Source organism: Neophocaena asiaeorientalis, unplaced genomic scaffold (genome assembly GCF_003031525.2).
Source record: "Neophocaena asiaeorientalis asiaeorientalis breed wild unplaced genomic scaffold, Neophocaena_asiaeorientalis_V1.1 scaffold203, whole genome shotgun sequence".
NCBI lineage: Eukaryota > Metazoa > Chordata > Mammalia > Artiodactyla > Phocoenidae > Neophocaena > Neophocaena asiaeorientalis.
In genome coordinates, this window is record NW_020172776.1 from 892,924 (window position 1) to 914,941 (window position 22,018).

At 43.1% G+C, this 22,018-nt stretch overlaps 1 protein-coding gene across 5 annotated transcripts in view; it reads left to right on the top strand.

Moving 5' to 3' along the window:
• The window catches only part of FYN (FYN proto-oncogene, Src family tyrosine kinase), a 199,429-nt gene that overhangs the window by 148,046 nt on the left and 29,365 nt on the right, over positions 1–22,018 (top strand). For 3 of the 5 annotated variants that reach the window (XM_024740943.1, XM_024740942.1, XM_024740944.1), the window contains 8 exons: positions 1,742–1,838; positions 8,425–8,523; positions 11,281–11,384; positions 12,364–12,513; positions 15,121–15,285; positions 18,503–18,682; positions 20,642–20,718; positions 20,811–20,964. In XM_024740943.1, the coding sequence (XP_024596711.1) occupies positions 1,742–1,838; positions 8,425–8,523; positions 11,281–11,384; positions 12,364–12,513; positions 15,121–15,285; positions 18,503–18,682; positions 20,642–20,718; positions 20,811–20,964 (1,026 nt within the window). Of the gene's footprint in view, positions 1–1,741; positions 1,839–8,424; positions 8,524–11,280; positions 11,385–12,363; positions 12,514–15,120; positions 15,286–15,664; positions 15,821–18,502; positions 18,683–20,641; positions 20,719–20,810; positions 20,965–22,018 lie in introns of all 5 variants that reach the window. The other 2 variants (XM_024740946.1, XM_024740947.1) reach the window with 2 other exon arrangements.

The following is a 22,018-nucleotide window of genomic DNA, read 5'->3' on the forward strand; positions in this document are numbered from 1 at the left end:
AAGTGGAAGTATCGTCCTCCTGTGCCTTGTTTTCCACACGGTGGAGCTTAGGATTGTTTTTAAATTCTGAACTGAAGGGAATCTGTTAACAGAGTGTTAAATGAGGATAGGCATGGCCTTACAGGCTCCCACTCTGTTTTAAGCCAGTCTCCTTTCTAATTGTTCAAAGAAATCTTAGAAACGTTTTGCATTTTGTCAAATGAGCCCTGCTGCTTTGCATGGTCAGACCTTCTGCATGCCATCCCTCCTGCAGGAAGTCCCGCTTGGGATGGGGTGGACAGTCAAGCCCCCTCTCTCCCTCCAGTTCTTGAATAGTCCCCAGGCACATCTGTTCCCTTGGAACTACCAACACAGCAAAACAGCAGCTTGGTGAAGCGCAGAACCTATGGTGTGCGTTCTTCAGGCCACATTAGGACTTTGGGGTGTGTGGAAATCAAAATGAGAATCCAGAGAGCAGAGAAATGGGATGTATTTGTTATCAGTTGCTGCATAACAAATTATCACAAAACTTTGCAGCTTTAAAAGGAGGCACGTTTACTATCCCACAGTTTCTGTGGGTCAGACATCTAGCAACAACCCAGCCGGGGCCTCTATTTCAGAGTCTCTCACAGGCTGCAGTCAAGGTGTGTTGGCTGGGCTGTGGTCCTCTCGCCGTCCATCCGAGAAGGGTCTGCTGCTGCCAAGTTCACGGCGTGTTGGCAGGACCCAGCTCCTCGTTGGCTGTTGGCCAGGGGCCACCCTCAGTTCTTTATCGCGTGGGCCTCGCCAGCATGGCAGGTTGCTTCATCAGAGTGATCAAGCCAAAGTGGCAATCCAGACAGTCTGCTCGGAAGACAGAAGTCACCGTCTTTTGAAGTTGAAGCGTAATCATTCACGGGACATCCCATCACCTTTGCCATGTTCTGCTGGTTAGAAGCAAGTCACTGGGTTCAGCCACACTCAAAGGGAGGGGGTTGTGCAAGGGCCCGAATACCAGGAGGTGAAAATCCCTGAGGGTTGGCTTAGGACTTCCTCCACACAGTAGGCAGAGTTCTAGGCCAAATGCAACACTGGACGTTCTTCACTGTTGATGGTAAACCGCCGCAAGGCAGGAATGGCCTCTGTGGCGCGTCAGCCAGGTGAGGAAGAGTGAGGACAAGTCGTGCGGGGAGGGGTGAGTCCACGGTGGAAGGAGAGCCAGAGAGAGGGAGTCCTGATGGCCTTGGCAGGTGCCAAGGGCAAGGCATCCTCTGATGGGGTGAACATGTACGGAGAGGGTCTTCTCAGTGCCCGAGCTGCAGAAGGAGTTTCCTATTACATTCCGTGTCCTGTTATGCCGAGGGAAAGCGTAGTCCATTTTACCCAGACCTGATGTGGGCTCCTGCACGGAGGAGGACGTGTGGGGTAAAGAGCGTCTGTAATTGCTGCAGAGCCCTGCAAATCTGAAGTATAATGTTGCTGCTGCCCCTTGGTTGTGGCCGTGATATCAATATCCATCTCTTCCCAAGGACTCATTCCAAGTGTACAGAGAGAAGTCCTTCAACTCTGGGTTTTAGTTGGATCAAATAATGCTTCCCCTACAAAGACCAAGGCATAAATTCAGCTTGTGACTCTAGTTTCACACAATTACAACACTGTATCATGTTATCAGTACTGATTAGATGTAAATTTTGAGAATGAGGTTTTAGTGAAGACTTAAATTTCTTGGAATTAATTTCCCCTGGTGTAATAATCTCTCCCATTTTGATTTTGTTTTTGTCAGGAGTGACCCTGTTTGTGGCCCTTTACGATTATGAAGCACGGACGGAAGATGACCTGAGTTTTCACAAAGGAGAAAAATTTCAAATATTGAACAGCTCGTAAGTTTGGAGAGGGAGGGGGAAGCATGCACGCCTTTCAGACTGGGCAGCAATTCTTGTGTTAGCAGTCTGCACCTTTTCAGATCTCTGAAATGCTAAGAGAACACTTGCTAATCAATTCATTAATTCTCAGCCACTTAACTTGAGGAAAGAAGAGTTGATGAACCAGTGCGGTATTTTATGGCGCTGTATATCCAGGGAGCTTTTTGGAAGATATCATAGAAGCAGAGTCGATGGTTTTGGTTTTAATTTAAAGGTTGTAAAAGCACCAGCCTCGCCCTCTACAAATCTAGTTTCAGATGATTGGCAGGAGGCTGGCCTGTCCACATTAGCCTCTCTTTGCCCGGAGATTTTCTTCAAATTTCACATGTTGCCCTAGCCTCACGTAAGGCTGGCAACAAGTTCCATTTTCAAAACTGCTAAATATTCCCATTGGTGAAGGCTGTGGAAGCCATTTTCCATAATGAAAATTTGCACGTGACTGAAATCTTTGTGAGATGGAAGGAGAAGTGATTTTGCCCACTCGAGAATGCCTACAAGCATGCCTTTTCCATGTGGCCAGTAGAAGCAGCAGTTAAGCAGGCAATGGGGAAATGTCAAGGGTGAGAATCACTCATTTTTCAAATCCTCCATTTAATACTTCCTTTAGGGAGAGTAAATATGGGTCAGATTTCCCTATAGTTTTTAAATATTATGTCTGTTAGGTTAAGGCAGTGTGCACAGATGGGGGCCCTCCAGAAAAATCCAGGCACCAAAGAAAATGGTGGTGTCCCATGTGTGCAAGTCAGGCCCTCTCCCCAACACCTCAAGTTTCCCTCGTGAGCGCCCCCCAGTGGCTGGGAAAGAATGCCACTTGGAGGCTGAGGGCCCACCAGGAAGTTCTCCAGTGCTGCTAGGTCGGGTTACTCTGCCCTCTGCTCTCTGAGCAAACTGGATTTCATGGTGGTGGAAGGGCCCAAAGTCTGGCCCTTCAGCTTTTCCAAGGGCAGGTGAGAGGCAGCCCTGCTCACCCCACCCATCCCAGGAAAGAGGAGTGGTCCTTGGAACAGGGAACTGCCTCAGGCCCTGAAAACTGCCTCCTTGTAAAACCCAGCCCTTCCCTAGGGTGCCCCCAGCTCTCAGGACCACCTTTCAAGGGCAAGAATGGAATTCCTCCCGTAATAGGACAGTGACTCTTCCAGACATCAGAAGGCACATGTCCGTAGTTACAGGGTTATTTTAAAATATATTATTGTCATCATGAACAGGAGGGTGGGTGGGATTTTTTTAACTTTTTATTTAAATGCATATGGTCAAGTGCACGGATCAAAAGTGTGCAGGGTGGTGCTCGCACAGTAAGGCCGCTTAACTTAACAGTTAAAGTGGTACGTTTATGTTATACATATTTTACCACAGTTTTTTTTAAGTGTACCATTTACGGAATTTACACAAACCAAACATGCCTGTACAACACGTACCCAGATCAAAAAGAACATTACCTGCCCCCCATGAGCCCTCCTCCTGTAGCCAAAGGAATTTTTTTAAGCACAGTAAAGAGCTGCCATTTATTGAAGGCTCCTTATGTGCCAGCCATGTGCTAAGCTGCAAAGGTTCTCATTTGCTCTCCACAGCAACTGTCTGAGGTGTGTCTCATAGTCATCTTCTGACATAGGAGGAGCCAGAGGCTCAGGTTAGGGAGCTCCCTGGGTGCACAGAGCTAGCAGGTGGCAAAGCCAAGGGTGAGATGCAAGGATGGCATCCCGAGTGAAGTGTCAGGTTCAGTGTTGGAAAGGCCCACATCAGAGGGGACTGAACTGTTGGAGTTACATGAAGGTTTGAAGGGAAATGGGGGAGGGGGTATTTGGCTTTGATATCTTCTGATTTATGATTCCTTATTGTTAATTTGATGCTCAGATGAATGCCTCTTGTCAGAGTCTACTAACTTTGAATTCTGAAATACACCCTCCTTCCCCTCCCAATTTTGTGCAGTATTTCCTAAATGCCAAGGTTGGTTAGAACTTTTCAATCAACTTGTAACTTCTAAAAGGTAAGAATTAAGGAATAGCAGGAGGTACCATACATGGCTTTTCTTAGGTTTTCTCCACACTGCACATGGATTTACGTGTTGGGTTGCAGGGCACTTGGAAAGCCGGTCCTTGCCCAAACCAAATTTGTGGCTTCTTCCTTTGTTAGTCTGGACAGGATCTAGAGTGGCTTCCGATTGGAGTTTTGGAGAAACATTCGAGGAAGACCCGACCTGCCTCAATCTGTGTTTCATGATTTACATGCATGGCCATTAATGTTTACAGAAGGCTTTTGAACCTCTGACTTGTTCTCTTAGAAGACAATATTACAAAGGCTTTTTATCCCTTTAATGTTATTCCTTCTTGCCAGTGGAATTTCTCATCCTACGTGCCATTTAAATGCCCTTTTTCAAGGTTATGGCATGGAAATAAGGTTTTCGTAACAAACACAATATCCTGAAGTCAAGGGTAATAACAGGGAAGAGAAAATCATGAAGGAAAAACAAAGCAATCGTAAAGAACCAGACGGCATGTGTCTCCTTGCCCCTGCCCGTGCCTCTCCCAGCCCCTGGCTCTCATCCCTTGAAAGAGAGAGAGGGACAGGGCTGTGTTCTCCCTGGGGCAGCTGCCACACCTCCTAGTGTGGGTCCACCTGCTCCTTTCCCTGTCAAGAGGCAGGAACTGGAGGCCACAGGGCTGGCTTTTGTGTTTCACAGTGCAGCATAAACCACGTGATAATGCACGTGTGCCCATGCCCGGAGCCATCAGCACTGCTTCCCACCGTGGGGATGGGAGGTCCTTCATGGACCTGGTGTAGGGGCTCAGTGTAGGGAATTTGGACATTATTAAACTTGACCCATTTTGAATATGTGAATTCATCTGTTTTATTCCCTGTTTTCACATTTCATGACTAGCGATGTACCACCTAGAAACAGCAACTCTAAAATGTAGTAGACATTTTACACAGCATGGAGTGGTGCTCACTGCCTAGGGTAGTGACTCCTTTAAAGTTCTTTTCATTGTGATAAGAAGAAATCTGGTTTAGAGCCCATCTAAACATTTGACAAAATTGTTATGGATATGCCCTATGAGAGTAAGATGGGCAGTGACCAAATTCAGAAAGAATCCAGCATTTATAATAATGCTCCACAGCTCCATAGATCAAGGCTGACTTCTGTTTGCAAATGTCACTTCCTGGCTCCATCAGGGCTCCAGACTCCCAGCTCCTGAGACCACAGGCCATCTCTGAGCAACTCTGGGGATTGGGAAGAGGGTCTTTTACTAAGTGTTTACATTAGAACCACAGGGGAAGCAGTTACGGAAACTTAAACGCTCTCCTAAACCAGAGGCAGGGCTTAAATCATATATTTGAATCAGAGCAAGATAGCAGTTGAAGAAAAACCCCACCAACTCTGAATTAATGAAATAACTGGACTGTAAGAACTGTTTCAAGGAATGCAGCTTTAATAATACTAATTACTCCTAGTAACTCAAGTAAAGAAAGAAAAAGTAGCACAGTAAAGATCCTATTTTCCTAAATCAAGGTGAATAAATTGTAAGAGTATATTATTTATTTGTAGGTGAATTGGGCTCCTAGTGTATTAAACAAATGATTTATTCATTTGCTTAAAAGGCTTTTTTGATGTCTTGAGTCTGTACCAGCCTGTCTGGACACAACATGTGAGTTTTACTACATAATACATTGTGTCCTTGTCACCCCATAGCTCCTTTGATGGAGAAAGTGACCCTGGATGGCCTCAAAAAAGAGAAAAGGATTTTATCTTTCTCAGTTTCTCATGAGTAACTGAAAACCCTTGTGAGATTAATGGAGTCACTTAAGAGAAAATCATGAATTCCTGATACAGGACTTTCGAACAGTCTGATAGTTGGATTCTAATCTGTGCTGAACTATTTAGGTGGCAAGACCAAAATGAGATAGTTAATGCTGGATTTGAAATGGAAATAACTTGATTAATACCACGTCACCTGAATAAGACTGAGCTGTCACAACCTGCAACAAAGTGCATTGGCTTCCTGCCCCAGACAACATTTCCATGTACCCCAAAATTGATAGGTGACTTTTTTTTTTAATTTAAATCAATTAGAACTAACTCAGTGAAGGTTATCTTGCAGTAAAAAAAATTTCCCAGGGGTGTGTGTGTGTGAGTGAGAGAGAGAGAGAGAGAGAGAGAGAGAGGGAGAGAGGGAGGGAGAGAGAGAGAGAGAAAAGAAAAGAAAAGAAAGGCTGGAGGTGATCAGTATGGTTATTTTTTATGATGAAATGTCTCCATCTAGTGGAATTTCAGAGCAGTAAAAATGTCACCACATTAAAATGAAGATAATGGCTCGAAAGCGATTTCCTTAAATGCATGCAGTGTTCAAAGAAAAAAGCAAACTTCCACATATGTTCTTAGATAATATACTTATAACTGCATGTATTTCTTTTGGAGGATGTAGAAATGAACCCAATACAAACTGTTTAAATGTTAGCATTTTTAATTTCATGATTTGAATCTAAAAGGCAGGGGGTCAAGATAGGGGAGCAACACAGGGTAGATTCCACACAGCTGGATGGATCTAGTTCTTAAGTTGGGGGGTGGGTTCACAGGTGTTCATCTGTACATACGGTCTTTGGTACGTATAAATTATTTCATAATAAAAATCTGGACATAAACTAAATTTAAGGTTATTAATAAAAGACTTTCTGGGGAAAATCATCTCCCTCTTTTGATTGATTTAAATTTAATAGGGTAACAAAAGAAAGACTGAAAAACCAACTGAAACATAAGTGTTTTAAAGCCTTTGCCAGCACCCTGTCTCCTTGTGAGCTATCCTGTGCTACTCGTGCCACCTGACGCTTTCCCGCAACTGCACCTGTAGCACATGTGGGCTCGTCCGCATTTGTCTGTTGCTGCATTAAATCCTATATGGAGTCATTGCTCATCGTCACCTCTCTCAGAGTCAGTCTTTAGAGGATGGGTCATTGGAGTAAGGCTTGCATTTAATATGGAGGCTGGTTATCCTCTACCTAATTGCACTAGTCTGGGGAGGATCTTGACCAGGGCCAAAAGCCAACATTTCTCTTCCCTGTCTGAGGGCTTTGACACACAGCCCAGCAAAAAAGTGATTTAAAAAAAAAAACACAACAACAAAACAGCTTGGGATTTCTCTTGTTGCCTTCAAGGACCAAAAAAGGAAGGAGAGAAGGTGCTGGGTTTCTGGTGATCAGAAGTCTAGGAGGTCTCCATCTACTCAGGGGCAGCGCACCCTCCCTTCCCCCTTGCACTCCTGACTGCAGGCCGGTGGAGGGCTCTGCAGCACTGTCAGCGTCAGAGCTACAGCCCCACATACATGCTAACCGTTGCTGATGGGAAGAGGCACGCACTCCTCCCCTGCTCTCTGTCACATGCAGCTATGCGAGTCTGAGCAAATGAACTCTAACCGTTTAATCTACTCATCTGTTGCAAGCTGAGAGTGGTATTCTCACCCCCCTTTCACATCCTTCTGCCTGCAGCGCTGAGAGCCCCACAGATGAGCCCATGCTGTTGCTGGAACGCTGGGCTACACAAAGTGGTGGGACTGAGACTCTCATCCCCTTAGCGAGTTTTTGTTCTCTGTCTGCACTTGCACGCACACAGCTACACCCACCCTTCCTCTCCTTCCCTTCAGACTCAGAGCAGTGCTGTCAATACTTGATGAAATAACCTCAGGGAGAAAGTGTCTGAGCAAGGCGTAACCTACTGTACGCTTTATTCTTCTACCCATTTTCTTGAGAGCAAACAAGGCAGGTATTCATCTCTTAACGGGCCTCCTAACAGGCTTCCTTTCTCAGGTGATATGCAACTATAATGTCTGTCTGCTGTCCGTCTTTCTGTCTCTCTCTGCCTCCCTCCCTCCCTTGTTTTTCTTTCCTTCTTTCTTTTGACTCATTCAATGGCTGACAAAGTAATGCTAAAGCCAGCGGCTTGCATCTCTCCAGAGATACCAGGATGTTGGTCGCCTCGGGACAGGGGATGAAATAGAGACTGTTAGCCAGATTAGCAGTGCATGCTTTTTTTTTTTTCCAGCTTTATGGATATATAATTGGAAATATGACATTGTATAAGTTTAAGGTGTACAATGTGATGGATTGAAACGTATATTGTGAAATGTTTACTACAAGAAGGTTAGTTAACACATAGGTCACCTCACATAATTACAGTTTTGTTGTTGTTACAATGTTTTTCTTAAATGGGGGGGGGTGCGGAGTTCCCTTCCCTTCCCTTCCCTTCCCTTCCCCTCTGTGTAAGTTGGAGACACTTAACAAGCAAAACGCCCTCTCCCCACCAGAGCCCCCTCATGGCCAGGGTCCTACATTCTGAATTTATAAATAAGGCAAGAGATGAGAGACAAAGCTGGCTTCCTCTCTGCGCTGACACAGATTGTAACCATTTGACCCTCACAGAAGGCTGTGTCGGAGTTTGGAGAAATCTAGTAGTAGAATGACTAGGAGATAGTCCTATGCTCTTACAACACAGAGTCTGTGACTGCAAAACATTGAAATGGTCGACATATTCACTTCCTTTTCTCTTTTTTCCCTGCAGGGAAGGAGATTGGTGGGAAGCACGCTCCTTGACAACTGGAGAGACTGGTTACATTCCCAGCAATTATGTGGCTCCAGTTGACTCCATCCAGGCAGAAGAGTATGTTTTGTTGTTTTCAGTTAACTACTTGCTTTTAAAGTTAGTTGCCCTGATTAGTGCCATTAACATTGTGTAAGTGGGAGAAGTAGTTCACTAGAGCGATTAAGCGGTGAGAGGATGTGGCAGTGCTTGTCTCCCAGGCTCTATGCCATGGTTTTTGCCACATCTGGATAATACTTGTACCCTTATTAACTTAATATTTTTCTTAAAGCCTGCTCACTTTTAAAAAAACATTTATTTTGAGAAGAAACGTTATATTAGTACCTTAAATGAAAACCCAATATTACTTGCCATAGATAGAAGTAACCATAAGAAAGTGATGAAATTCTAGCTAGAGCATGTATTATTGCCAACCCAAGGATTTAAGCCTGCAGTCTGCTGAAGAAAAGAGGAGAGGGGTGGGAAGAAGGGAGGGATGGAGAGAGAGAGAGAAAGGGGAGGGTGTAAGTAATTGTTAAAGATCAATTTGAGCTTTTTCTCCTCGATGTAATCAGAAATGTTAGGGGGGTGCTGAAAAGACATACTGTCCACACCGCAGGTAGGAGTAACTCACATGCAGTGTATCCTACCACTCGGGAAATCCTGTGGTGATGCATGTCAAATGGTCCTTTCCTTTGATGTGAGGTCTCGGGTGGTTTCTTTCATAGTAGATCGTGACTAACAGCCCAAGGATTTCACTGATGGCAGTTTCGGCAGGTGGTCGATAGGCTGAGGGAATTCTAGAAGGTACAGCCATGGTTCCTCCTCCTGGCCTGTGGGGATTCATGGGCACTTCCAAAGTGAACTGTCAGAATGGTTCCTGTAGCGGCCCTAACCTCTGAACCGAGGGGAAAAGAGGTGGGACAGGATCTCCCAAACATGAGACCCAGGCCTTCCCCCTGACACCTTGGGGACCTGCCTCTCCTGCTCGGTGGGGCAGGCCTGACTTACCAGAAAGGTAGCTGAGAAAAGTCAGCCACGCAGCCCAAGCTTTGGCTCTGATATTTAACATGCCCTGGGTTTGTTTAAGCACTGCAGGGAGGCTTAGACTCCACACCCCAGCCAGATCCCCAGTGGGATTGCTCTCTCGTCTTTAATTCCTCTGTATTTCCTCTAAGAAGATCTGTTTTGTTTCCCACTCTCAAATACTCAGTGGTTCTGAGCTCCTTTTTTCCCTCAGTGAGTGTGTTTCATCATCAGTGAATAAAGGAATCCGTATTGAATCTTTTTTTTTAGGGCAGATTTGCAAACATCTTTGTGTTCTTTCAGAATAAAAGGTACCACCAAAATGCAGCATTACTTTGACTTAACTGGGATCCTACCCACAGTATATTTAAGTTACATTTATAATGGTCAGGTTTTTTAAGTACTTTGTTTTTAAAGAATAAAATAGCATTTTAAAAATAATACCTTTGGTTTTACATATGCAATTAATTACCATTATCTTAAAATACGATTGTTTTAGCACACTCCACTGTTCCAGTGGTTCTCTTTTCATCACTGTTCCTATTTACACTGCATTTTAATTGGGTTATTGATACAAACCCAGAAAGTCATTTCTCACAAATAATTGGTGTAATTCCCTTTATACCACCTAGCACTAGGTTAAGATTGTTGCAATCTTGTGCCTTTAAAAGTCACTGAGGAGCTGGCATGCAGCGTGTCTTTTCTGATCTTCAGGGAAGCTCTTTCATTCACAAAAGAATTTGATAGTGAACACATAATAGCTATGCACAAGTATAATGAATTGAAATTTCATTTGAGAAACTGGATCCTTTCACAGTCAAATATTCTAAAAATTGTTCCTGTGCACAGATTCCGATGGAATGCTACCAAGTTCTCCCTAGGGCTCTTGGAGCACCTGCTGCTCACTCAGCACCTGGTGCAGAAACGTTACCCAAGTGCCAGGCAGTGCTTAGGGCTGGAGGGTGCAGGGGGAGGTGAAGATGAATAAGGAAGGTCGGCAGGTGATGTGATGTGATGCCTCCTAAAGTGGCACGGGAGTGTCATTACAGGGAGAGTATGAACACGTCTGTGACACTGAGTGTTTTTAAGTGTTTACGCTGGTTGGCCGAACGCAGTAACCTGGCCCTGCAGCTGTGCTAGAGCTCACGTGTGGCAGGTCACAGCCCTGCCATGCAGCAGATGCCTTTTATCCATCCAAGTCCTCACCCCTGCTGGACAGGAAGAAAAGAGAAACAGGCATCCAGGGACAGCAGTCATCTCAAATTAGGGGTAGCCTTGACCATTTTCCTTCAGAGTTGCTGTAGGTAGGAAGTTACTGAAAATACCGTGTCTTTGTTCTTTGTCCATTCTGACTGACATTTTTTCAATGCTTGATTAATGATCTTTAAAGACACTAAGACTGTGTTTTGTTATTTCCCGAGGGTTGTAATTATGCTCAGAAATCCAGGGTCTTGTAGAGGTGCGTGGGAAGGGTCTCCTGCAGTTGCCATTTCAAAACAAGGTCTTGGGTTTCTCTTTTTGTGCATGTGGGTGGCACTTTTAACACAAACTCACCAGTTCCTGTCATCTCTGGAGGGAAGAAAAATAACCTGCAATTCAAATCTGATCGTTTTTCAGGAGTGAAGGAGATGGATTAGGCATGGAATCAGGAATAGATCAAAAGGGAATCAGATGAGGCTAGGGAGAACGACACAGGGTGAGGCTAGGGATGGAGTCGGACGTGAGGAGGATTCACGGGCAGAGGAGCTGATGCTGTTGCATTTTTGCAAATGAACATCATAAAACATTTCCTTCCCTTGATCTCATTTAAAGGTGGTACTTTGGAAAACTTGGCCGAAAAGATGCTGAGCGACAGCTTTTGTCCTTTGGAAACCCAAGAGGTACCTTTCTTATCCGTGAGAGTGAAACCACCAAAGGTAAGATAACGAGTTGAAGAACTTGGCTTGTCATTCAAATCTGTGGATTAGTCAGAGGGGATGAAAGGCTTATCTCTAACGTACAAGGGTGTTTAAATGGCACATATCCTCCCTGTCTTGTGAGCAGAGTCCTATATTCAGTTTCCCCTCCAGGCTCTAGAACTGCAGACAGTTCCAAAAGGACTACAGAGGCTCAAAATCAAGACCTTCCCCCCAGAAACAGGGGCTGGGACCGCTTCTCTCCTCCACGCATGCAAGATCATAGAATCTTCAGAAGTCCTTTAGAATTAGGATTTTCTGAAACTCTTAGTTCCTCAGGCACCAATCACACAGGTTGTTTTTTGCATTTCTTTTGTTTTTTCCACAACTGAGGACTTCTTTTCCTCCATCTGCTGGCCTTCTCATTACGTAACAACTCATTAGAACCCAATAGAGGAGCTGGGCCAAAGAAAAAGCAGTGGCCTTCTAGCTTGATATACCAGACACTAGTTATCTGCTACTGTGAAAAGTGTTCTGAAGCAAGAATTGGAAGCTCAGTTCTAGAGAAACAGTCCTTAGATTTCTTCAGTACACGCCACCCCTGCCTCTGTGATGCCCTGTGGGTAACGGAGACTAGGGCAGCGATCTCAGCCGTGAACATCTGTGCTTCCCTTCATCTTGCCCGGGGGGAGTTGGGTCTATGCCATGTTCACCAGCACAAGTGTACTGAATAGAGTATCACAGGGAAAGATCCAGAGAGCTTTCATTCTCAAGGGTAGAATCATTTTATTGCTAATATCTTCTGACATTTGCAGGAAAAGGGTGTTTTCTTCCTATGTTACTGAGTGGAAGAGTGTGTGTGTGTGTGTGTGTGTGTGTGTGTGTGTGTGTGTGTGTGTGTCTTGATAATTATTAATCAGAATACTCAAGTAAATGAGACCCAAAAAACAAATTGGTACTCAAAATGATTGGAGCTGCTAATGCTTTGCACATTTCCCAGGTGCCTATTCACTTTCTATTCGTGACTGGGATGATATGAAAGGAGACCACGTCAAACATTATAAAATTCGCAAACTTGACAACGGTGGATACTATATTACCACCCGGGCCCAGTTTGAAACACTTCAGCAGCTTGTACAACATTACTCAGGTAACCTGAATTCTAACTGACTGCTAACCATTTGGATGCTGGAGGGTAGGGGTGGGCACAGAGCGGGAAAGGGGAAAGAGGTACAACAAATATATACAAAGGCACTAGGAAAATACTTTTCTTTGCTAGCCCTTCAAGGTGGGGCTTGGCCAAATAGGTTCTATCACTGTTTTTTCCTCTATAGTTATTATTAGTTCCAAATGTTTGTCAAAAGATTATACCATTCAAGTTCCCCAAGTAGAAAGCAATAGGTTAAATTTTAAAAGCTGTTTGTTTTTTTGTCTTCATCTTGAAATCCTTGGAAGTTATCTCTTCCTGTTCCCCTGCAGAATATAATTCAGGAGCTGTGAAAGGAAGAGGGTGTGGTCTCCGGGGGAACACTTACACGGGGCCTCCTAGAGGGTGTGCTGTGTTTCTACCATTACTTCACACTCAGCGCTGTAGCGGGAATGGCTGCACATGCATCTCATTGTCATGACTAGATGACTTTCACAATCTATTTATCATGTTCTACTTCCCCACCAGTACTTCCGTTTCCTAACTAGACTTAGACGTATATGATCCACAGCTCCTAAATCTGTTACAGCTATTGTGTTAAATTAAACTTTTAAACAGTAGATCAGTCTCTGTCCTAACACCCAGACATCACCACTAGTCTGTTGTTCCTAGAAACATACAATTATTAGGTATTTAGGTGTGTGATTTGTACATTTTATTAAAGAAGGTGGTTTTATGTGCAGTTGTCAGAACGATTGCTTTCTTTCCTAGATTAGCAAGTCAACCCCACTATATCAATATGTACACACCAATAGATAGGGATATGCATGTACAGATAGAGATCTATGGCCCGTTAAACCCAATAGTTTTTTGTGTGATCCATATATACATTTTATATTATTCTTCAGGACAATGACGAGACTCCGAAATAGTACATGGCTTGACTTCAACTATTGCTCTGTGCTCATTCATTTAAAATTATGTGTGTATAATTTTTTAGCACCAAAAAAAAGCATTTTTTTGAAAATGGCAATAAATGTCTATCGATTGATCCTGGGCAGTAATGAACAAACGAAAACATTAATAACACTTGAAGTACTTGTTGATTAGGGCAGGGGGTATCTTTTGTCTATGTGGATTCTAATGAAATACTTGGGAGAAATGGAGCAGAATATCTCCCTGCGCTTAAGTGGTATACTCAGAATACCTGCATGTTGTAAGGATTTTTCAAATGCCTAAATATATTTCATTACAGCCAAGCATCAGCTGGATCCCCAGGGTTTGGATCATTTGAAAATATTGTGTTGGAAAGGGCACCTTAATAACATCATAAAGCTGGAAGGAGAGAAGGGATATGAAAAGCAATAGACATTTTTTAATCTCAAAAAAAATCCATCTCGAGACAGATTTGTTTTTGTATTGGCTTTTCCTCTTCCCTCTTTCTCTCCCTCACACAATAAAACGCCTTTGAAATATTGACACATAAATAATTTCCTGCCTTAATGTCTCAGAACCTGATTCTATCAAAAAAGAAAGGAATAAAAGGCACTTGCAGCTGGTTCCTGGAGAAAAGGCCGCAACACTACATTTTATTTCCCTGGATTTGAGGGGTCTCTGGTGGGGTACGGCTGGTGGGGCTCTGTCCGCCTCAAGCCAGGCACTCTGCAGCTTTTGTTACTGCCCTGATTCCTTATCCATTGTCACCTTTCTCACCTGACTGATGTTTAACTGGGCATTTAGACAATTTTCCCTTAACACTGCTAGGTTCTAAAAGGCTTTTTCTTTAAAGAGAGAGAGACAAAAAGGGAAAAAATCTTCCAAATAACCTATTAGTGATAACGACTTTTTCCCTTCCTCTTTTTCATAGGAAATAGAGTTCTCTCGCATCCTTGAGTTTCTGCAGATTTTAGTTTCCATTCTTTATCCTTTCAAACCAGACTCCTAAATTATACATCGGAGACTGTTATAAAGTTTTTTTTAAGGGAAAATAATCAAAAAAGCAAGAGTTTCTGACTGGTAGAATAGAGTCAGTTCAAACTGCCAAGGAAATCACTAGAGAAATATGACCTCTTTTTTCCCTTGCCAGGTATAATCTTCAGCCTTACTAGTTTATAACAGTCTAATGTTCTGTACAAGAATCCTGTACTGAAGTTACAGTTTTAAGTATATTCATAGCAAAGAGTCCCCAAACCCTAGATATTAGACAGGGGCAAAAGACAGTTGTGCTGACATTCTGTGGTCCAGATGTGCCTTTTGAAATCAGCGGAGGTATTTGCAGAGTTCCGGAAGCCATGTTATTAGCACGTTAGGCTGAAAACATTTTTCTTATTCAGTGAGCACAGAAACCAAAGCGGTCTGTATCTGTATATACATATAGACTATATTAGACCTGGGGGTATGCAGTCATCCAAATATAAAATGTCCTCTATTCTACCTCCAACAAACATGTTTCAGCGTGTGGTGTCTTATCTTCCAAGACGTGTATAGTTCTCTGCTGACATAGCACTGTTTTGAGTAACGCTGTGTGCTGGCTGGGTTTGTGCACCTGTAAGTGTTGTTTCACGTGTTTGCTTTTCTTTTCCCCTCCTGCTGCTGTCCCTGCCCCATCAGAGAGAGCCGCAGGCCTCTGCTGCCGCCTAGTAGTTCCCTGTCACAAAGGGATGCCAAGGCTTACCGATCTATCTGTCAAAACCAAAGATGTCTGGGAAATCCCTCGAGAATCCCTGCAGTTGATCAAGAGACTGGGAAATGGGCAGTTTGGGGAAGTATGGATGGGTATGCTGAGACTCAATTACTCTATTACTAGCTTTCTTGTTTGGGAAGTCCCAAACATCAAAGATGGAAGGTGAAAATAAAGACTTTTTGGCCAAGAAGAAAATGTGAATTACTAATAATTTTGATTTTGATTTCAGAATTCTGGTCAAGATTGGAAAATGGCTCAGATGATACTACTATATGAGCCTCAATTCATAAACCAGTAAATGCTACAAGGAATATTCTAGCCTGCACCAAATGCCTTCATTTCCAACTGCAAATGTTTGTGAAATGAACTCAGTGTCACCCTAAAGGGCACGTCACCTCCCATCTTTCCTAGTGCATGCCTGATTATGGATTATAAGGACTGTGTTTTCTTTATCAATTCCCTTTCCTGTAGAGAAAGCTGATGGTTTGTGTTTTAACTTAACTGTGATTGCATCGAGTTGTACCCCACAAACTTCTGGATTGGCTAAAGATGCTTGGGAAGTTGCACGTGATTCCTTGTTTCTGGAGAAGAAGCTGGGTCAGGGGTGTTTCGCTGAAGTGTGGCTTGGTAAGGCAGAGGGCACATTTTGTTTTGGCTGCATCTCAAGGCCAGTTAAAAGAACAGTTTTAAACAAAAACATATACAGCCGTTGGGACCAAGTCGCTTAACCTGGATAGCTAGACGGGCACAGGCCATCCAGATTATACCCTTCTATCCTACTTCATGTGGTTAATTAAGGCACGCACAGAACAGGAAACCAGTACAATAAGACTCTGGTGTTTCCTCTTCCTCAGATGTGGGAAGGTAAGATTCTATAGCTGGGCTAATGCAGGGGAAGACCATGGACTTTTTTTGCTCAATAGCCTGGATTTGAAGCTTTTCTAGCTGATTAACCGTGGGCAAGGGGCTTATTTAATCTCCTTGAACCTCAGTTTCCTCATCTGTAAAGTTGGAATAATACCTGCATCTTAGGATTGTCTTGAGAATTTCATGGAGAGTATGTTTAGAGTCACTTGCATATAGCAGGTGTTCAGTAGACACACATACTTCTCTCGTAATTTGGTTGTCGTGTCATTGATCAGGCCAACTGCACTGGCCCTCCCCACTGCTTTTGTAATACCCTGAAACATCTGTCAGTAAGGTAATGTTGGTGCTTACGGAATCCTGCTTCTTACTTTCTTAGAGTCAATTAAAAGCAATATAGGTAGGTACCTGTTGATGTGTGTGGTATAGGTATCTAGATTTAAAAGATTTAATACAGTTAAAGCACTTAGAACAGAACCTGACAACTAGTAAATACTACCTATAGAGACAGGGGGAGAGAGAGAGAGATACACACTCAGATATACACGTGTATGTGAGTATGCATATGCTATTATAATAAGTATTATTATAATTGTTTTCAGAGTCCACATTATTGTGTCCATCTCTGTCTGGAACTTAACTCTCATATTGTAAAATATATTTATATAGCCTTCCTCTCCCTCATCCCCACCCAACTTATAATTGTATTTGTGGGTTCTAAGGATTTCAATGCAGTCACTCATAAAATCAGGAAGATTTAAACCCTATACAAAAATTTATTTTCAAACTTTGTAATTACCAATTTTAAATCATTACACATGTTATTAGGATTTTGTTTCCTACTGAACATAAAACACCGTGTTGGGGCAGTTCAGGTTCCGGATGGAAGGCTGTATAAGTAACCAGGTTGTTATTAGAGAGGACGATCTCACTCTATTTAAATTTCGGGGGTGCTAAAACACTCACATAGACCACTTACAAAGTGTCAAATTTCCCATTTACGTTTAGTGGTCAGTTCTCTATAAGATTTGAATGAACTCTTCTTGGAACCACTTATTCTTTGATAATTTATATTTTTGTAGGTTGCATGCTGTGATTTTATGAATCATGTTTTTAACAGGGTAACAAGAGTTGCTCCACTTTATAGAATTTTTTAGTTCTAAAATCAGTTATATTAAATATAAAGTTAATTCAAACAAGCCCTCTTTTCCAAGTAGAAAACAATATAATCTTAGTAGATTTTTCTGTTTCCCTTATAGTTTTAATTCAAAGTCATAGGACTAATAATGGATACACATAGAATTTAGACATTTTTTTTTTAATTTTGGTGCTGAAAGAGACTGGAGAGAGAATCCAGTTCCATTTCTGTACTTTACAGATGAGGTAAATGATGGTGATCATAAACCAGGCCTGCCTCTGAACCTCCTAGATTTTTTTTTTAAACATGTGAAGTTCAGGTATCTCTATTCCCTCTTAGCTGCTGTTTAATTTTTCCAGTCTATCTGCTAGAAGTCATTGTTCTTGTGGCTGACCATCAGTAAGCTTGAGGAATTTTCCTTTACTGGTTGAAGTGTTGGCAAGTGGACCGAGAGCTTCTTGCCAATGCTTATCAGCACACTTAGCTCAACTTTTCAAGGACTCAGTCAAGCAGCTTATCCATTGCTGACAACCTGAAGTCTAGAGGTAATCTCCAAACATCCTCAGTGTGTTGCCATGTATTTTTAAATGGCACACCCCATAAAACAGAACTTAATCTCATTTCTTCCATGCTCACTCTACTGCCTAAGGGATGGCTCTTGGATGGCCAGTCCTGTTTTAACCCGTAGACTTTCATCCTTATAAAGAAGTGTCCAGAAAGTACTAGGGATCTAATGTACAACATGATAAATGTAATTAACGCTGCTGTATGTTATATATGAAAATTGTTTAGAGAATAAATCCTGAGTTCTCAAGAAGTAAATTGTTTCTATTTCTTTAATTTTGTATCTATTTGAGATGACGGATTTCACTAAACTTAATTGTGATAATCACTCCGTGATGTACGTAAATCAAATCATTATGCTTTACACCTTAAACCTATACAGTGCTGTATGTCAGTTATATCTCAGTAAAACTGGAAGGAAAAAAAAAGATGTATCCATCCAGAGCTTTTGATACAAATTTGTAATCACATGGCTGAGCCAGAAAAGGAAAGTGATATATATCAAAATCACAAAAAAATTTTAAAGAATTATAAACCATGATATAGCCATAACTAAACACATTTTTCCTGTTGAAAATACTTGACTGAGTCCTTACATTTGATTGTCTTTGTTCAACAAAAAAAAATATGTTGTTTTTTTTAAGTTAAAATCCAACTTTATGCAAATAGCTACTCACTAAACAACTTTTTTTTCCATCAAAAGAGGATCTTTGGTTTGACTTGATATTGTGGGGTGTCTGCAGGTACCTGGAATGGAAACACAAAAGTAGCCATAAAGACTCTTAAACCTGGCACAATGTCCCCTGAATCGTTCCTTGAAGAGGCACAGATCATGAAGAAGTTGAAGCATGACAAACTGGTTCAGCTCTATGCGGTGGTGTCCGAGGAGCCCATCTACATTGTCACCGAGTATATGAATAAAGGTCAGGCCAGGCCTCTCGGGCTCCCCCTCACGGGAACCTGCAGCCTTGTTTTGGGGAGGGAAATGGAGCTTGCCTGCTTGCTTTTTTCCTCCCCCTTCTCCATGAATCAAGCATTCTTATCAAGACGCACAAATTGTGTGCTCACTAATGAAAACATTTTAAGAACAGTCTATGACCTTGAATTTGCCCCCCAGATTCTTGAGAACTGCACTACCTTTTGCATGCTGCATGTGTCAGGAGTTCCAGCTTCTCTCCATAATTAAAGAAATTCATTTTTAGTATCAGGGGTGATACTATTATAGAGAGCTATAATAGTTTGCTGTTATTTGGAATGCCAGAGCTTGTGTTAAAAATTAAATTTTTTGCAGGGCTGAACAATTAATATCAGACACTGATCTCTGGGTTAAATTTAGTCTCCCTTTTTTCAACATCTTTTTTTTTTCAGCTCTCTTCTTAAACATCAGACGTAGAAAGACATGCTTTTAAAGAGCACATTTTAGTCTCATTCTTTTTCTCTCTTTCTAATCAAAGCAATATTGTTGGGGATAAGGCCAAAGATCGCTTTGTTTTGGAAAAATAGATGAACCAAACAAGAAACAGCCTTAAAAGGCAATTCGTTGTACATCAGAGGACACCAGTGTAATTTTTCCTTTCCACGTACTTTCTTTTAAAATATATTTGGAATTATTCTCTGACAGATTGTTTGTCCTTTGTACCCAGGGTTATTTGGTAAATAACTTTTCAATTAAAGCATGAAAGAAGTCACCAATGATCACATGAGCCTCCAGCCTCTGCCTGTGATTGTTTCAGCCCCAGTGTTCATTCTGAGCTCCTTAGGCTGTGTCATCACAGTGGCTCCGAAGCTCCAGCCGTTTTGTTTCAGATATCTTTTAAGGCCTGATTGGCCATGATCTAATGTGGGGAGCTACCTGCCCCACCCTGTATTCCTCAGATACTCTTTTCTTGATTTAAAATCTGTCAATAAGCCGGGCCAGTGATTCTAAACTTTACTTTGTATCAGAGTCACCTAACGGGCTTCTTAAAATACAAGTTTCTAGGCCAGAACTCCCAAGTTTCTGATTCAGTAGATGTGGGGTGGGACCTGAGAGTTTGCATTTCTAACTAGTTCCCCCGGGGTTGCCATTCTTGCTGGTCCAGGACCACATTTTGGGAACCACTCGGCTGGGCGCTCTTTTCCCCACTTCACTCTTGTTGGGGATGCTGATTGGGAATGAGATTGAAGTGGTGCAGCCTTTCAATATGTTCTTCCTGTGACATAAAGGGAATTGAGTCCTGTTTTTTCTAGTTTTAATCCCATTTCTGGTGTCCCTAGAAATGGAGTTACCATAGTTTTTTCTTTAAATGTATCAAGTTTTTATTTATTTATTTAAAAATTTTATTTATTTTGGCTGCACCAGGTCTTAGTTGCAGCACGCGGGATCTTCGTTGCGGCATGTTTCTGGTTGTGGCATGCGGAGCTCAGAGTCTTACCCACTGGACCACCAGGGAAGTCCCACCATAGTTGTTTTTTTGTTGCTGTTTTTTTTTTTTTTTTTGCGGTACGCGGGCCTCTCGCTGTTGTGGCCTCTCCCGTTGCGGAGCACAGGCTCCGGACGCGCAGGCTCAGCGGCCATGGCTCACGGGCCCAGCCGCTCCGCGGCATGTGGGATCCTCCCGGACCGGGGCACGAACCCGTGTCCCCTGCATCGGCAGGCGGACTCTCAACCACTGAGCCACCAGGGAAGCCCGATAGTTTATTTTTAAAAGGTAAAACTGCCGCCTTCCATTGCATAGATTTTCTTCTGCCCTGTTTTTTTGTGTAAACCATTTTTTTTTAATCGATAGCAACTATTTCATTTAATTACCTCGTTACTTCTAATAAGAAAACCAAATACAGCCCTTCATCAGGAATTTTTATCTTTCAAAGGAAATCGAAATGGTTTTATGTTTTGGTCATAGGAAGTTTACTCGATTTCTTAAAAGATGGAGAAGGAAGAGCTCTGAAGTTACCAAACCTTGTGGACATGGCAGCACAGGTAGGCCCTGTGGTACCTCGATTCCTGCCTTAGATTTACTGACGTGGGAGTACATGGAGCCACATGTAACGTGTGTTCCTCGGTTTCCACAGGTTGCTGCGGGAATGGCGTATATCGAGCGCATGAATTACATCCACAGAGACCTACGGTCAGCAAACATTCTCGTGGGGAATGGACTAATTTGCAAGATCGCCGACTTCGGATTGGCCAGGTTGATCGAAGACAATGAGTACACAGCAAGACAAGGTGAGCACTTGAATGAGGAAGGCTCCTGGTCACATCCCACTCAGCCCTTCCTCCCTCCTTCCCTTCCTTCCTCTGGAAAATATTTGGACTGTCATTCTTTGGCTAGGTTCTTCCTTCTTGATCTGGCGGGAATCTGACAGCTCTGCAGGTGGGAGACTGTTGTGGGTTCAGTGCGTGAACGAGATGTTGCTTTTTGGTGCGTGAACGTCTGCTGATGTCCTCCTGGCTCGTGCCGCCCTCCTCCCTGCACCCAGGCTCGGGACACTTTGCCTTGGGAGGAGAGGGCTGCGGAAGGCCAAGAGAGCAGTCAAGTAGTAGCTCATCACTCCATCGAAGTCTCAGCCAAAAACAGAAGGCACGCTCATTGGAGAATTTAACAAAGGAGTTATTTACAATGGCCCGGGCAGGGTTTAGGAAAACCGACAGGGCATGACGCGGCATCCCAGAGCTGGTAACAGCACCAGAACTAAGAACGAGCAGCTGTGCAGAGAGGCCCCCTCGGGTGGAGACGGGCAGCTGGGGCGGATCTGGGGGGTGCGTGGCCGAGCTCACTCTTCAGCCCTCCTCCAGATCTTCTGCCAAACCCCACTAGAGCCAGCGGTCAAAGGAGCCCATTGATGAGTCCTGATGGGTCCAGAGCAGGGAGAAGACGAGTAGAAAGGGGATGTAGAGGGCCGACAGAAGAGAATAACTCAGTCGCTGGAGAAGCTCCACCTCCTTTAATCATCCCCTCCATCCTGCCCCCTCCAAAGATTTATAGGAATTAACCTCTACATAAAATACATCTCAAACCAGCAGCCACTCCAGTGGGACAGCTTTTCAGATGCTTCTAGAGCACTAGATACCGGGGAGGGAATTCCCGGCGTTATTTCCTTTCTTCCTGGAACCTCACGTAGAGGTCAAAGGATAAATGTGTGGACCTAAATGTGCAGTTTGCAGTCATTGTAGGTTCCTCATGGAAAAGATAATGCTCGTGTCTGAAGGAAAGGGGTCACCTTCATTGTTATTGTTTTTAACCAAAGCCTAGTCATTCCGAGCAAGGCTGAGCAGTGAC